At 41.2% G+C, this 17300-nt stretch overlaps 1 protein-coding gene and 1 pseudogene across 1 annotated transcript; both read right to left on the bottom strand.

Moving 5' to 3' along the window:
* Window positions 1-285: 285 nt before the first annotated feature.
* Window positions 286-6883, bottom strand: LOC115315951 (sulfotransferase ssu-1). Its single transcript, XM_029975256.2, has 2 exons — window positions 6785-6883; window positions 286-1350 (listed from the first exon to the last, which is right to left on the bottom strand). The coding sequence occupies exon 2, from the start codon at window positions 1330-1332 to the stop codon at window positions 367-369; it is 966 nt and encodes a 321-aa protein (XP_029831116.2). The 5' UTR covers window positions 1333-1350; window positions 6785-6883; the 3' UTR covers window positions 286-366.
* A 3903-nt stretch (window positions 6884-10786) lies between these two features.
* On the bottom strand, window positions 10787-11752 carry LOC120839894 (annotated as a pseudogene).
* Window positions 11753-17300: the final 5548 nt, after the last annotated feature.

Genomic DNA, 17300 nt, shown 5'->3' with positions numbered 1-17300 from the left:
TTACCGGCGTCCGGGCCGCTGCGCCATGGAAAGGGCTTCTCTGTGGGGTGGCGTTCCTTGGAACTTTGCCGCGAGCCATGCAATGGGAGTTTTGCATCAATTCGCTGTTAAAGACTACAGGCTGCGCTCCATGGGACATTTAATGCTTTGGCATTAAAACACAAGAACAGAAAATAATCAAACTGTATAAATATCCTACCCTTGTTGTTTATCGGGTATTCTCCGCCTAACTGGCAGTGACGTGTATGGTTTATGTCGCAAGCAGATAAAACCACACAGAAAATGTTAAATGCTAAAACACATTATATCATCCTTGACCATACAACAAAAAACTGTAACCCAAATTTAATTGTTAGGGCGAGCCAATCAAGGCAGCTCAATATCACTCCACAAATTCATGACGTCGCTTCTTTTTGTCCTAAACGTGATCCAGTTCTTCATTCGTTGAATTTGTTCGGGTGAGAAGTGGTTTTTGTAGTCTCCAAGAATACCCTTGCGAACGAAGTTTCCTTTGTGCACGAACATTTCCTTGTCACTAAACTTCTGACCAAAAATTTGCAAAGATTTCAGCTGCCTTTCAGGTGGAAGTGCAAAGAGATTCGGTACCATCTGCTTTGCACCGTCGTTCACTTGCTTCTTGAGGCCTTCCAAACTGGTGGATTTGACCACTTTCTCGAGCAACGTGTCGTCGGTTCTCAGCTTTCGACCGTACTGCTCACCTAGAAAGTCTGCAATCTTTAGCACGCAAGCCACGGTGTCCTTTTTTAAGTCTTCGTATCTTAAAAAAAGGACATTCGAATCTTTTCGGTGTTTGTACCAGGAAAGCAAGTTGTCAAAATACTCTCCGCAGCCAACTTCTCCGGCGAGGAACAACTCGAGGAACTGGTCGAATGTTGCGTCTTCTAGCCCATAGTGAGGGATACTTTTGCAATGGTGGTAGAAGGAGACACAGCAGTCGTACGGATTTCTAGCCACGTAAATGTACTTGGCCTTCTCCGAATAAGGCTGCTTGTGAAATGGAAGGTGGCATTTGATGGCACCTGGTCGCGTCATTTTCTCCGCCGCTTCGACACCCAAGAACTCTAACCAGGGAGACATCAGCGTGAATTCTGTGAAGTCCTTCGGGAGTGCACCGTCGTTCAATATGCAGTACACGATGTACTGAGTCCAAGTCGTGCCAGACTTTGGGTAGGTGACGATAAAGATGTCGTCGGACCGGGGTTTGTAGGACAGAGCGGATCGCACTGTGTCCTCGTCGAGGAAACTGCTGATGTAGAAGCCATCCAGGTCTTTGAAGAGGGGAGCGAAATTTACGTCCAGTCCAGATGACATTTTTGCTTCCGCTTTATCCTGTAAATCGGGACAGAAAAAGGTGGCGAGTTCCGGGCATGTCACTAGCACTGTTCTGTTCATAAGATGGCAAAACTATCTAACAAGAATTCCAAAACCGATCACAAAAGCAGGAAGCGATAACTTGTTTAGCCAAGCCCTACGTTTCTTAAGTTGTTCGCGCTTCTCATTTTACCCGGATCTTTAAAGAAACATCTCCTGATTGATTCCAAAAAAAAGGTTCTTAGAATATAAAATAAAAAAATAGATACGATAATCTTTACCTACAACAAGGTAATTCTACAATTTTTGTGACAATGATACATATAATACTAATATTACTGATTTATGAACTGCGATTTCAGACAAGACAGACTGCAGGGTATTAAAAGCCGTCAAAGACTTGTGCGTGAACTAAAGTGGTGAGTGTGAAAGGATGCGTACTCTAAGGAAAAAAATCAAAATAAACCTCAAAAGTGCACTGGAACACTACTAAACACCGTTTCACCTTACAGTGTGCGGATATACGAGTCCCCAGAGCCAATCTCTAAATGGAAGTATCACGAGTCACGTAACACGCGTGACTCGTCTCCCCCAGAGCTCCATGTCTACTAACGGAAGGCACGTGCACTGGATTCTTTACCTCAACTTTCTCGATTGAGCGCGGGGCAAAGATTGGGTGCTGATTTAACAGCAGCCCGAGCCTAACGCTGACGCGACGTTCAACTACGTGGGTCGAGCTCTGTGTCAAAACACTGACAAATAATCTACTTTGTTGTTTTCCCCATCGGTGTAGTCCTCAATTTAGCTTCTAGGGGCGCGATGGCTGGATCTCCTTCCAATTGCGGATCCACGTCACGAAATTTGCCATCACTCCCCGCTTGCCCGGTCAAATGTTGCTGAGGTAACGCTAGTATCTGCCCTGATATTAAATCAAGCATGCCGTTTTTTGCTATAAAAGCTTCAGAGCAAACTTTATTTCATCAAATCGCCAAGTTGATTACTCAGTGCTTTGGTGTTCGTTGATAAGGTCGTGAGATAATGAATGAGGACGCAGCGCACTTTATGAAAAGTCAGCTCCTAAATCAGCACTGAATCAGCAACAGTTAGCCTTGTCACGTAGTCCAGCTTTGTTCTCTTAGATAGCGCTGGGTGCTTTCCAATCCACCGAGCTGGCTCTGCCCCTATAATAACCAGAGCCGTAAATGTAGAGAGTTTGGCCATTCGTTGGGAAGTATAGGAGACGAATGAGGAGGCGCCATTGGCCAAAAGCGGGCTGGGCGTGTTCCAGGGCGTCTTCAAAATTCGAATGTGACCAACCAGAAGCTGGAAATAATACCCTGGCGGTGGTCGCGAGAAACAAACCTGATAACTGCATTGGAGTAACCCTCAATGGCTGAAAGTATGGTACACGTGATGTTTCAATCACGTTAATCCAAAATGATGGTGGAAGGGTGCGACTAGCGGAACGATCGACATGATCTGTACGCCAAGCGCCCAGGGCCGGGAATCTGTCGTCCAAACGGTCACACTCTGTCCGCGCACAACAGAATTGCGCTGCGCTTTGGTTTCTTACATCTTTCTGCATGATCATGATCAAAATAACACGTGAACCCTATTTTCAACCACGAAGAGTTACTACACTTCACTCTTACGCGTTTATTAAAACCATATACGAACATAGACTTTTGATTAGAACTGTTTGCCGCTACCACCGCTAGGGGATTCTTTTCGGCTTCTTGTTGGTCAAGAGAGCATGCCAAGCCCTCTTTCCGACTCTGCCGCACGCCCCGACTCTGCCCGCACCTCCCATTGACCAAACTCTCTCAATACACGGCTCTGATAATAACTTATCCGTATGTACATTAAATGTTGAACAACAAGTAGCTTCGTGGCATGTATTCAGATGTTAACGCAAGGACACTCGCATTTAAATACGCTTTATTTATTTTTTATGCCAATTTATACGCCAACGCTATTTCATTGTTCTGCTTCATATTTACAAAAAAAATGAATCGAGGACACAGCCCCAGTTGTGGGAACTCCGCCAAAGATGTTCGGGTGGAGTGCCGCCCCAGATCCAGACAATGTCACAATATGGTCTATATTTAGGAGAAACCAGCTGAACAGACCAACCATACAGATGAGAGGAGAACGTGAGAGACGGATTCAACCACTGCCCTACTAACTGCGTTTAATGATAAACTGCGTCTTTATCGCCTACTAAGATCATTCAAAGCATAGCTTGATTGACTTTTTCTTTTTTTTCTTCATTTTTAAACAAGGACATCCTGCTCGTTTGTCTACTGGTGGGCAGTGCTTCCACCTCGCAACAATACACTCTCACCCCCGGTTAAGGTCACAAGTTGACAAACGAGCAGGATGCCCTAATTGCAAAAAAGAAGAAACAAATAAGGGAATAGTGAAGCAAACTATGCTTTGAACGATCTTAGCCGGTCGATGAAGATGAAGAGTATTATTAAACGTGGTGGGTAGTCTAGCGGTTGAATGCGTCTCTCATGTTTTCCTCTCACTTGTATGGTGAGTTTTTTTCAGCTGGTCACTGCTAAATATGTTCTACCAACGTGCTCAACTGTTTCCGATGGTTAATACGGCCCAGGACTAAATCGTCCTGGTTAAAGCCACCATAGGAGCTACGCTTAAAATATCGGCACTCCGTTCCCCGATATTGTTCTAGGCGCGACAATAGGGAGTTTTAGAATAACGTACAATAGGGAATTGTAGTAGACCGTTTCCGCAGCCCGCTAAGCACCCGGAGAGCGCTCCGTAATCCGACACAAGAACTCGAACTAAGCAGATAAGGCTGGCGGCGCGCATGCGCAGCTGCGGCGTTTTCTTCGGGGATACCGTAGCGGAGGAGAAAACCGATCTACAACAACTCCCTAATAGAGAGTTTTAGAATAACGTACGCAATTTTAGCGCACGCTAGCGCTAAATTTAGCGCTTGTATTAGCGCACGCGACACAAGAGGGTTTTAGAATAGCGTTTCTCTGTCGCGACGCAAAAGCCCAAGCAGCTCGCGCTTGCGACGCCACCAAGATAGTCACCATTTTCTTTCACACACGAAATGCTGTAACTTTAGAAACAAACAAGTTTTTTTGGTTCAGAGTACTAATTTAGATTTGCTTAAAAATGAGAATGCGACGCGAGCGGTTGACCGGTCGTGTCCGCTTGCGTCGCCTCGGCAAGAGAGGTCTCGTGTACTGACCTTCGCACATCGTACTTTCGCCGAGAAATGTTCGCGCGTCGCAGGCATAAAGTTGCCGGGGATCGTTGCCAAACGGAGTACGATGTCATTCCGCATTGAAAATCGCAGTCGCGAGGATGTCGCCGACGTCGCACTCACGACACCGCCAAAGCGGCCGCCGACATAATCCTGGAAGCCGCCATTTTTTTAACTCTGCTCGTCTTGGCTTTAGCCAACTTCTGATCACGAATCCTCCTTAGAAAAGCGCAAAGACTCTTTGCGTACGCACACTATTTTTGAGAAATAGCGCGCGCTAAAATTGCGTACGCAAAGCGCAAAACCGGGTTTGCGTTCGGAGCATGCGCAGTGGCGACGACGCTATTCTTTGCTTACGCAAAGCGTTAGCGTGCGCTATTCTAAAACTCCCTAATATGGTGCCTCCGCAGAGCAGACGCAACTGACGATCGTCGTAATTCAAATATGCGACTTTATCAACGTTAGCTTCGGTGTTAGGAAGCTCATGTACTATTGTTTTGCTCTGTTGCGAACTATTAAAACATTTGTGGAGGATGGAAAAGCGTTTCTTGTGATTTTAGATAAAGATTCAAATAACTCGCAACCATGATTTTAAGACACAAGATGGGTAAGTGTCATTACTCTGAAGAGTAGCTTATTTGGTGGCACTAGTTCCTGTCGTAATGGTTTCGCAAAAAATGGCTAGTCAAAATTCTTCCCGCCAAAATAGCCCCGAGGGCTAATCCCGGAAAATGATCCTGAATAAATTTTGCAGCATTGTTCTCTCGATCTCCACCAGTTAGCCAGTTGCTTGAACAAAAAATGTAACATATTGAACAAAGCGGTTTGACAAATACGTGTGTTACAAAATATTTGCCATAATAAAAGTATAGTGCAATTTAAATTACTCTTACTTTGCAATTCAATAATTAGGTAAACTACAAGATAGAAGCATTTTATAGTCTACAAAGTACGTATAGCACAAATAGCAAAAAAAAAATTTTTTTTTTTACGTAAGCAGCCCAAGTTATCTATAATTCATGCTACTGTTTCTGGATTCAACTTGCAAAAAAACTTAGTGAATAAAAATTTATCTTTAAAATCTTGCCACTTTTCACATTCAATCATGATTTTTAGTTTATATCGTGAGATCGCAATAACAAACGATGATATGTATAGATATGCTAGGTTAATATTCCGATCATATATGAACTACAAGCAGCAAAGTTTATATAAAAAAGTCTAAAAAATTACAATTATATTTCATTCTGCGGTTTGCAATTGAGATTCTTTATACCGGAGCCGTTTTGTGAGGGACCATTTCGTTCGCGATGCATTTTTCACACACACGTGGTGTCCATGCCAGTGCATTGGTTTCAGCGTAGCCCCATATGGCTATGTTAATTTTATCTTGCTCTTAAAGGGTACAAAAATCCAAAAGAAATACATAAATTACTTCTGCTGGATGCTCTGGAACGTAAAGGGCTGTTTATACTCCGACGTTGAGTGCAGTGAACACAGCGTAGCGCAAAACACGTGCCTTTCATTGGCCCGAAACCAGAAACTCGATATCTGCGACCTATCAGTATATCTGCATGGGCGCTGCGCTACGCCACGTCCGTAGACGTTACGTTGGAGTATAAACGTACATTAAGTCTAATAAAAAATGTATCTTTCAGGAAAAGGCTTTCCTTATTTTTTTTTCTATAACTGATTCTAATTGTTGTGAACCATACAACTGTCAAAGCACATAACCAGTCGCATTAAAATTAAAATGCAATAACGAGCGCTAACAAGGAAAAATAAAAAGACTGATTACGAAACATTTATTTTATATAACCAGGGAACTAACATTTTTCCTCCTTAAACTCTTTCGCTATTTGTTCGTTTTTTTTTCTAATTGCCCTGACTGCGTTGACATGCAAACGATTATAAGTAGTCGAATCAAACTTATTACAACCACAACTCTTCTTGAACTACAAATTGCAAGTTAATCAAGGCAACATGGCTTATTTATGGTAATCAAATTTTAAGCCCACGAAAAAATTTCGCCGTACAATTTCTATAACGCCTTGATTTGTTTTCAAGTTAGAAACCCAGAAACCCGTGCCATTATGTATGCTTCCAAAAAGAACGTTTTAAGGAACGACAAACAAAAGCATTAAGTTACAACTTGCAACAAGCACATTCAACTAAGAACATGCAGCGCTTAATTTCCGTCTGCCAATTTACCTGAGAACAATGGGTTCCAGCGAGGAAAACAGCTTGGTAAAGGTTGGCAATCCTCTGGCAGCTCGCGGTAAAGAATGCATTTTATTGCAGATGAAGTCAGGCTCCGAGAGATATTCTTATCATTATAGGGGTCATTCTCCACGTTGATATCGGCAGCGCAAAGGAGCATTGTGCAGAAATCCGCTGGCTTAATGAAGGGTATACATATATACAAAACATAACGATAGCGTTATCTGCCGATTCCCCTCTAGTCTGCCCGATACCTCAGTGATTGAAGGGCAAGGCTCCCGGCGCGACAAATAAACAGCAAAATTAGCATGCACAAACACGTCGTTTTATCTGCTAAGGGGTTAAACTGAAATGTCAAGGCCGACGACTCAATGTAGCAGGTTTAACAAATTTTACTTTTGAGACAGCTGTGTTTTTGTAGTTATTATTAAAACATTATGGTGGCTTCTACCCCTTTTTCACTCCCTTTATTAAATGTTTTAAAGATTTTGTTCTTTTTATATTTTCAAGTGAAACCCTGGTTTCCAATGGTTCGCATAAGCCATTCAACGAACATGACTAGCACTAACCACACGAGATCGAACAGACGAATTCAATCGTGCTTTATTTTACAAGCAGGTTTGTTCGAATAGTTTTGCACCACCTATTATATGACCATTTAAAAGCCCAAGCTCATAAATTGTGTATAGTGGCTGTAGATATTCTTAAAAAAATGTGTTAACTGTTCTGTCCCATGTCTGTAGCTTTTTGGCTTTTTCCCGTTGACTTTCTTTGGAACTATGAATCCTGAACATTAATGTTAGGTTTTTTACGATGTATCCATGGAGATATGCACTCGCCACTTGCCTTGTGCACATGCGCCGACATCGCAAATACACAAGCCGCGGATCTCTCATAACATTAATAATTCAGTAGAATATAAACAACGCGACTGACAAGGACGAAGAAAGACTGTACGACACGAGCGCTGACTGGCAACTGACGGTTTTATTGTCATGAAACACAGAAGAAACAAACATAAAAATGACCCTCCAATCAAGACGAAATCGCGACCGCGCATAAAAATGGCTTTTGGCTCCTTCACAACATTTTGTCTAATAATTGACGCAGTGCACACCCATCACCCCGAACTAAAAATTCTGCCTCGCTGTCTAACAGCGCCAAGGATGCTTGACTCACGCAGGTTGGGCCAGCTTTTATTCATGACGACCTTCTCCAGTATCGGGTGGCGGGAGCAGTCCCTGCAATCCTGCAATACAATGCCAAGCGGGAGCACGCTGTCCCAAAGAGCTACGATTTTCACGCAGGCGAACGTTAAGCCACCGCCCTATCTGCCCGATGTAAACCTTCCCAGATCTGTTAAGTTACCCCCTTAGTGCAAGACATGAAATCAACGTGGCGCCTTACGTCACAACCACCCTTCTCCGGTTTCTCCCCTACTCTCACGCGCTTTTCCACTGCGGAGCAAATCCCACTCAACTTGTTTCGTGTCGAGAACATCACGTCCACCCCATACTTTGAGGTGGCCCTTTTGAACCCGTGCGGCACGCGATGCAGTGGAAAAGCGCGTGAGAGAAAAAAAAATAAACCGGAGAAGGGCGGTTTTGTCGTAAGGCACCGCGTTGATTAAGTGTTTTGCATCAGATACCTTTCTCTCGAGGAAAGTTTTATATTGGGCAGACTGACGGTCGCCTGCGTGAGCATCGTAGCTCTTTGGCAGGGACAGCGTGCTCCCACCTGGCATTGCATTGCAGGGACTCCCCCTTCCACCCGATGCTGGAGGAGACTGTCGTGTTGTTTAGACACAAAGACCAAAAGGCACGGACGATTGTCGAGGCACTCAATATAAGAAAGGCAGGCCCAACCTGCCTGAATCAAGCGTATTTGGCGCTGTTAGAGAGCGAGGCAGACTTTTTAGATAGAGGTGATGGGTGTGCACTGCGTCAAGGATTAGACAAAGTGTTTTGACGGCGCCAAAAGCTGTTGTGATGCACGGTTGTGATTGCCTTTTGATCGGAGAGTCATTTCCGTGTTTGTTTCTCCTTGCTTTTATGAAAATAAGATCGTCAGTTGTCAGTCTGCGCTTGTGTCGTCCGGACTTTCTTCGTCCTTATCAGTCGCGTTGTTTATATTATGAATACGCACCAACTAGCCCAACTATCCGTTCTGCTAAAACTGAGTAGTGTTGACTGCTCCACGGCAATAGGTACCCTGCGCTTAAAGACAACCATTTGAGAGTAGACCAGCCCAGAAGGTTAAAAAGACTACAAGTGTGTTGGTTTGTCTTGCCAAGACTTTGTACGAAATGTACTTTCAAAGGGTTCTTGAACTGTATCTCCTATTATAAAGCAATGCAAGAAACTATAATTTTTCGACACATTCGAAAAAAGTACCCTCCGAAAGGAGCTTTAACTGGGTTTGATGTCGCTGCTCCGGACTGCATTTTATCATTCTATTAAATGTTGTCTATAAATTTTCTGCAGAAAGATAGTGACATAAAGCATGTCGAGTAGTGGCGATAGAAGTTATATAGCTTTTTCATCGTCTGTAGTTTATAGACCTCGATAGAAAATGCATTGAAGTTGTTGATACGACGTGACTGAAGAGAAAGTTGAAAGACTCGTTAAAAAGAGGATAAGCTTTTTATATACTGCCTGCATTTGTATTAGGGTTTTACCCAAACGTGATCTGAAAACAAAATTTTCAGAAATGTGTATTCAGAAATGAAATGCTATGTTCAATATAATTCAATGTACTGGTTACGTGAAGACATTCACTTCTAAGTTTTTTTTAAAGTTTTGATGCTCTTCAAAGCGTAAGATTTTTTAAAAAATATAAGTTCAATTTTTTTTTTCATCACCAGGAACCTCTACTAACAAATTGCTTTTATCGTTCTCCTACTTGGTGAACATTTGTAGAAGGAATGAGCACAGTGTTTCACAAATATAATTTCAGTGAGATAGTACGCAATGTTAACGGGGTGTTTGGCTTGCTGATTTTCAGAAATACTCAAATGACAGCTACGTTTTCCAAAGTTTATTTAAAGCAGACATCTCAAAAGTTTATTTAAAGCAGACACATTTACTATACTCGTAGACAACTTTCTGCGACTATGCAGTTGAGGTCACAGGCGCAGGGAAGCCGAGTAACTAGGACGCCACTTAGTGCGGTACATGAGCGCACTTCACTCCTCCTTAATTGCCACAGAAAGTTGTCCATAAGTGTAAATAGCCTCACGGATCATCAAACAGGATATAAGTTGAAAGATGGGTTCCACTGATCGTCTTGAATCGGTTTTCTAATTTGTGAAAGCTCGCTGCAAGCTTGATTCATAGTGTTCGCTAAGCACATAAGTGTGTGAACACTGTGAGTTGAGCACCATATTATCAAACGTACGCGTCTGCTAATAACAGATGACCCGTCCCAAACGTTTTGCATCTCTCAGCTAGTAGCTATTGCGAAATTTCGCATCTTTAAGCAGCCTTAATCATCAAGAACCTCCAGGAATCTTACGTTGCGCATGCCTCAATCAGGACAGCATTGGTTTTCGTGGGAGCAAATAACTTTGAGCTTCTCACAGTCTTCATTCATATTTTATTTTGTAGACTAACTGCCCTCCCCCTTTTTTTAATTTCACCCGCTCCATATGTTTGGCGCTAAATCGGCCTCTTGTAGGAAAAGCTTGTCGACCCCAGACATTGAGCTTTGGCATTTGAAAGAATGACGGAACTACCTCGATACTGGGGACGCCTCGCAGCGTAATCCGTGACTAAAAAGCAGATTCACGCAAATTTAAAATTCCGGTGACTTCGGCGTACCTACATTTCTTTTTATTTTTTTATACTTTAGGCAGTTTTTGTGTAGTATAGGAACATGGTCCTAGCCACATACAAGTGTTATGATTCAGATGCACTTTTTTTTTGCCAAGGAATGAATATTGGTATTGAGCTAAAAGAAAACAATGTTATCCCGAAATACAAATCCACCGGAATGTTATCGTGGAAGCCCAATATCAATCCACAAGTTCATAACGTCGCTTCCTTTTGTCTTAGACGCGATTCGCTCCTTCATCCGTCTAATCTGTTCAGCCAAGAAGAGGTTTTTGTAGTCCCCAAGGACACCCTTGCGAAGAAGTTTATGCTTGAGCTCCAACTTCGGTCTTCGCCAGATCTTTGACTGTAAACTTGCAAAGACTTAAACTGTCTCTCAGGGGGAAGTGAGAAAAGATCATGCATCAGGGTTTTCACGCCGTCATTGACTGTTTTGTTCAAGCTTTCGAAGCTGGTGGCTTTCACGACTTTGTCGAGGAGCACGTTGTCATGTCTCAGCTTTTGACCGTACTCTTCACCAAGTAAGTCAGCGATCTTGAGCACCCAACCCTTTATGTCTTTTTGTAGGTACTTCGTACCTAAAGAACAAAACATTTGAATTGTTTCGGAGCTTGTAGAGAGACAGCAAGTGGTCAAAATAGTTTCCGTAACCAACTTGGCCACTCAGAAACAAATCTAAAAATGTATCAAACGGTGCGTCTTCAAGCCCATTGCTAGGGATGCCTCTAGCGTGGTGATAGAAGGAGACGGAGACGTCATACGGGTTTCTAACCACAAATATGCACTTCGCGTTCTCAGAATAAGGAAGCTTCTGAAAGGGAAGATGGCACTTGATGGCGCCTGGGCGGACCATTTTTTCTGCAGCCTCGGAGACCAAGAACTCAAGCCAAGGTGACCTTAGAAAGAATTCTATGAAGTCCTTGGGAAGGACACCGTCATACAAGATGCAATGGACAATGTACTGTGTCCATGTTGTTCCACATTTAGGGTACGTGACAATGAAGATGTCGGACCGGGGCTTGTAAGACATAACGGGTTGTACGATGTCCTCGTCCTGGAAGATGCTCATGTAGAAGCCATCCAGGTTCTTGAAAAGAGAACTGGCATTCACATTTGGTGCAGCTGACATCCGTTCCAGAGGTTTCTCCTGTAATTATAGATGGAACAATAGTTGCACTCTGTGCCGATTGCACCCTAGCCATCTAATCTTGAAATAATATCATCACCCCCTGCCCCCCCCCCCCCCCCCAGTCAGCTCAATATTTTGGGGGAAATGTACGACAAAAAAAAATGAAAGATCAAATATGGAATCCTTAGCTCCAAGCGTTTTATAATGCGAAAGATAACACCCAACATTATTCCCGTATGGGATAGTGAAAGCTTAGTTGGGACAAAATATTTTTCACTGACAAAACAAACCCCAAGCACTATTTACACCGGTGCACAATGATTAGCATAATTTACATAATATCATTATTGTCCACTACATTGAAAATGTTGAAGAAATAAAATATTCATTCAATAATTAATATTGCTAAGCCAGGTTTTGGCTGAACACTATTAAATGTCCGCGGCGCAACGTGGCATTGAACATCGCCGTAATAAAGCCCAGAAGAAGTCTGTGTAAAATACTCTTTTTTAAAGTAAATGCTTGAAAAAAAATTTATTTATCGGGTCGCTGTTGAGACGAGATGCTCACTAACTTTGAGCCCAATAACACAACTTTGAAGGACATTATAGCAACACCTTTATCTTACAGCGTTCAGTTTATTTGATTAAAAACTTGTGACGCTTCAAAATATGTAGAACCATAATTTGGTATCACATGTCATTAGCATATATTTCCACAATCAAACCACAACATTTGAATAGTTCAGAAAAGCACAGACTAGCCTCAGCTAGCTGACCATCTCTCTGACTGTAAGTAAAGCTCCAAATCTTTACAGAAAAAACGAATAAATTCTGTTATGCATACGCCTCTCACACGCTTTGGCAACCCCACGAATATAAAAATATACGGTCACCGAATCTCGACATTCTAAAAAATGAAGAACTACCGGTTTATGTTATCACAAAAGAAAAGCACCTGAACAAAAATAATTGTGAACGACGAGCATCAAATTAGGCAAGTAATTTATCATTGCCTTTATAAATAAATCTTAGATTACTATAAGCATATATATAGATAATTTCGGTTTCAGATTTAATTAGCTTCAGCGATTTCTTTGGTATAAACTCCAATATCAGACAAAAACTGGCCGTTAATTTCAGCATTCCGAATGGTGTATCTGCGCGGTGGAAGAACTGTTAGTGAAGGCTCTGGAAACTTATTTCCAATCTCGATGGGGTATGTAACGTTGATGGCATGCTTCCTTAATTTACATTGCATATGTAAACACCTCAATTTTTATTACGCGTCTGCTGTTGTACAAACCGTCGAAAGCATTTCGAGTACGCAAGTCTCGGAAATTACCCTGAAAATTATCGAGCATGCAAAGTTTCCGTTTCTGACGGACAAATATTTTATTTTAGTGCGTTACAGTTGTTGTACACCATACTAATGCACCGTATGGTATTTTTAGTAACATTAAGAATAATATAATACCTCTTTCACCCATAAAGAAAGTAGTTTATGAATTCTATGCATATATCCTTTTGATTTAGATAGTTTAAAAAACAAAATTTGTATATGCTTCGACCATTTGAAGTTTTTAATAAACCATACACCTAAGAATTTTTGTTCTTTGACTTGTTTTAAAGGCATTCCATCAAAATAATAAGTGTTGAAATTTTATCTTCCCTTTTAATCGGATGAAATATTATGAAAGGTATTTCGTTTTTTCAGCATTAAGTTGTCATGTTTTACACTTAAGCCAGTTTGCCAGCTTTTCCAAGGATTCGTTGGCCATTATTTGTAATGTATCTTAAGACTGTACTATCAAGGACGCATTCGTGTCGTTTGCGTACATCATTAGTTGCGGGGAATCCTGCCTGTTTCTCATATCAATTACATAAATAATAAATTGAAAAGGGCCTAGAATGGATCCCTGCGGTACTCCATGTCGTACACCTAACGTTCAGAGGCTACTTCATTTGCATGCACATATTGAAATCGATTCATTAAATAACTTTCAACTACTTTTATTGCCAGGCCACGTATTTCCCAATATAGAAGTTTAATTCATACGATATGCTGTACTGTCTCAGAAGTCTTTGTAAAGTCTAAAAACAAGCGTCATGTATAAAATTTATCTTCAATATTTTTTTTTTTTTTATTTTAACTTTTATTTAGAGTAAGCCTGGCTCTGCAGATCTATGTTTTTGAAATCCATGTTGTGCCTCGTTCATTATATTATACGTACAAGAAATGCATATAATCTAGTATGAATTACATTTACAAATATGTTTTAAACATTTGGCAGAATCGAAATCGGTCGATATAGGTATAAAATTATTTTTCCCCGCATTTAATTATTGAGCTAACTCTAGATATTTTTAACTTGTTTGGAAAGGTTCCTGTTTGTGGCATAATATTTGTTTTATATGACAGAATGAGACAGTGTTTGTGAGACGTTTTTCACTGGAACCGATTTAAAACAGTCAATACCGTTCTCAACATTGACTTTAAATGTTTTAATCAGTACATCAATTTCAATCGGCATAGTTGGTTTGAAGGGAAGCTCCGGTCAATATTTTTGAATTTGGGATTACAACAGTTTTCAGGTAAAGCTGTGTCCCCCAATTACAAGATACAACATTTTGTTTGAATATTGTGTGTAGTTTTATTAATATCACGGCTCAAAGTTTGGTTTTTTGGTGTCTATGGCAAGACCTAAAGTATCTGCTAGAGGGATCGCAGTACTGATCATCAGCCGTACGGCCGCGACGTGACGCCACAAGGGTGCCGCGCCAGTGTTGCTTGACTAAAAGCCAACCCGCTTGCCGCCCGCTAAAGAGCAGCTGGTCGCGTCTTTGAAATCAGTTTTAGTGGAGTGCGCGGCTTCCCTTCGGCGTAATATTTCGGTTGTGATCATATTTCGCGCCACTAAATCAATACGAGTTATTTACTTTGGTTTCGTTTTTGATTAGACTTGCTTTTAAAGATTATAGAATAAATCAAAGTCTTCGTTTTGTCGATGACGAAATCGCCCGGGTTATTCTCTTCTTTATGCATTCACCCACACTAACAAAATGTGCGTTCATTATATTTGCAAGACCTTTCCCGAATGTATATATTTTTTTTGTATTATCGATAACACTTTTATCGGTACGTACTGCTTCCTATTTGTTCTATCATTCACTGCGTTCCATATCTTCCTCGGCTCGTTTTTTTATATTGTTGAACATACTCTGATAATACTCACGCTTTGCTTTTTTTTAATTTCTAATTTTTTTTATTTTATTTATTTTTTTTTTTTTTTTTTTTTTTGTTACGCGCGTTGCCGAGCGAGCGCGTGCGTGGCCGAGCGGTTACGGTGCTTGGCTTTCGTGCGGAGGCCTCGGGTTCTGTTCCTCGGAGCGGCGCGTCTTTTATTTATTCTTTCAATTTAGCGTTCTCGTAAGTTCGAGAACCTTGTCGTCTGTTCGAGGTCGGAATGTTGACGAATCTTTTACGCCGATTGCTCCAGGAGCCCACGGGTGTACGAAAGGAGCTTCAGGTGGCGAGCCGGAGTCAGTCTCGCCCCAGCGTTCGATCCTGATGTTTTGCGCCATCGAAGCCTGCGACAATAACCTTATTTTATCTTGTTTTGGGCACAAGTTCGCCCCATTAAACGTGTAGCTTGCTTCAGTCTTCGTCGCCTCATCAATTGTCATTCGTGACGATATCGGCTGTTAATGCGTTTATTTGTTTTTTTGTTGTTTTTTTTTACATCGACTCAGAAGTGGCTGGTCTCGTCTTTTCACGAAGTCCTGGTACACGTTGTCGTTTCAATTATTATTTTACAGAGGCATTCCTTTATTCATGGCCTTGTAACATTCAGCCTTTTTTATTTTTAGATTGTACGAGGGGGTATGCATTATCACATCATATTTTAAAGATCTTTGAGAAATGATTAAATGCCACATCGGGGCTGTCGATTAAATAAGGGAAGTGGGATAGAGTTTGCTCATTTATTTTACGGTAATAAACTTAATTCTCTTTGCTTACTTTTTGTTTAAACAAGTAAGTTAAAATAATATAGAAAAGCAGTGACTGATATCAGTTGAAAAAAAAACATAAGTGAAGGCGGCGTCGTGTATATTTTTTATACACAGGTAAAGTAAAGAGGCACCTCCTAAAAGAATCCTGGTTTGTAGAGCTATCGCATTTGTACATGGTTGTTATAAAATCAGACAGGTCTGTGGCGGCAGTATTATTCAAGTACATGTGAATATGCACCTGACCCAATAATAATAGATTGTAGCAAAAAAAATCAGTTTTTTAAGAAATGTTAAAATTCGCCTTGATCTCCTGTTGGTGGTCTATATATAACAACAATTGCTGCTTTTTCCGCATACAAAACCAAACTTTCAACATACGAATTAATAACAAAAAAAATTATTTAACAACGTAATACAGGATACATGCTCTTAACGTAAATGCAACGCCACCTCGCCGTTTTTGCGTCCTTGCACATTTGTAGTCTTCAAAATATGGTGCAGGATCATTTTGCTTAAGCCATGCTTGCGTAAACGTTATTACATCAAGACGTAGACATAGCGAGTCAAGAAAGGTTTCAAGATCATCTGATTTATTTTCATAGTTCAAAAATTTTGAAAAATTGAGCAGAAAAACAGGTCTTTCAAGTTTAGGTTGCTCATATTTAATTTTTTTCAAGGTCATCTACATGCTTCATTCGAATAGTTGCTTCGTTGTCTGGTTGCCTGACGTATGAGCATCCTTCTTTGTGTCACACAAACGTGTAGCCAGGGTACCTGGCCTTCATCCTGACATCGTAAAAAAGCTTCCTGTTTGACGAAATCATGTTCTCTTTTAGATACAGATTATCTAGACTTGCTCCGCTCCTTAACTTCTGCTTGTTCTGAGGCCACGCAATTCGCTCATTCCGGTTAACAAAACGCATGATTAGCGTGGGTATCTTTTTTTTGCTTTAGTTGGGTTGCGATGACCAGACTCTACGTTACTTTGGGTCGACCTTGGCACTCCCCCTTGATCAGAGATCTTGTTCAGTTTTTCCAGGAGAGTTTTATTTAGTGATTCAGTGAGTCCATGTACTTCGAGATCATTTATTCATCCAGACTTCTCCAATCTATTTAGTTCTTCTTTGATCTGGGGAGATTCATCACTCTTTCGATCTTGCTTGATTTCATTTACTCTATTTTTTCATTTTTTGATATCGCTGTCACGTTTTTCTTTTTTTTTTTTCAGTACTTCATCGTAACTATCCGACATTGACTGTACCGATTTTTAAAAGTGCATCACGGTTTTTTTAATTTCTAACAGCTCGCCAACTTGCTGGTTTGGTGGTGCAAGTACTGCCCACATCCACATTATTTAACTTTGCTGTTATTACACGTCTCACGGCTGTTCGAGCGACTGCTTATTGTCCTGTGAGCTCCTAGTTATTGATTTTGCACCCTGGCAAGTCCGACATTTCCAGGTTTCTTTGAACCCCGGTTTTTTAGCTCGGAAAGCGATTTCTGTCACACCCGCACAAGTGCCAGCGTTTAACTAA

Source organism: Ixodes scapularis, unplaced genomic scaffold (assembly GCF_016920785.2).
Source record: "Ixodes scapularis isolate PalLabHiFi unplaced genomic scaffold, ASM1692078v2 PGA_scaffold4__175_contigs__length_147842914, whole genome shotgun sequence".
In the NCBI taxonomy this organism is placed as follows: Eukaryota; Metazoa; Arthropoda; class Arachnida; order Ixodida; family Ixodidae; genus Ixodes; species Ixodes scapularis.
This window is presented reverse-complemented; position numbering and strand designations above follow the sequence as displayed.

What these genes read in the sequence shown, in the direction of transcription:
- LOC115315951 (XM_029975256.2), bottom strand. Translation starts at nt 1,332, where the DNA reads ATGTCATCTGGACTGGACGTAAATTTCGCTCCCCTCTTCAAAGACCTG.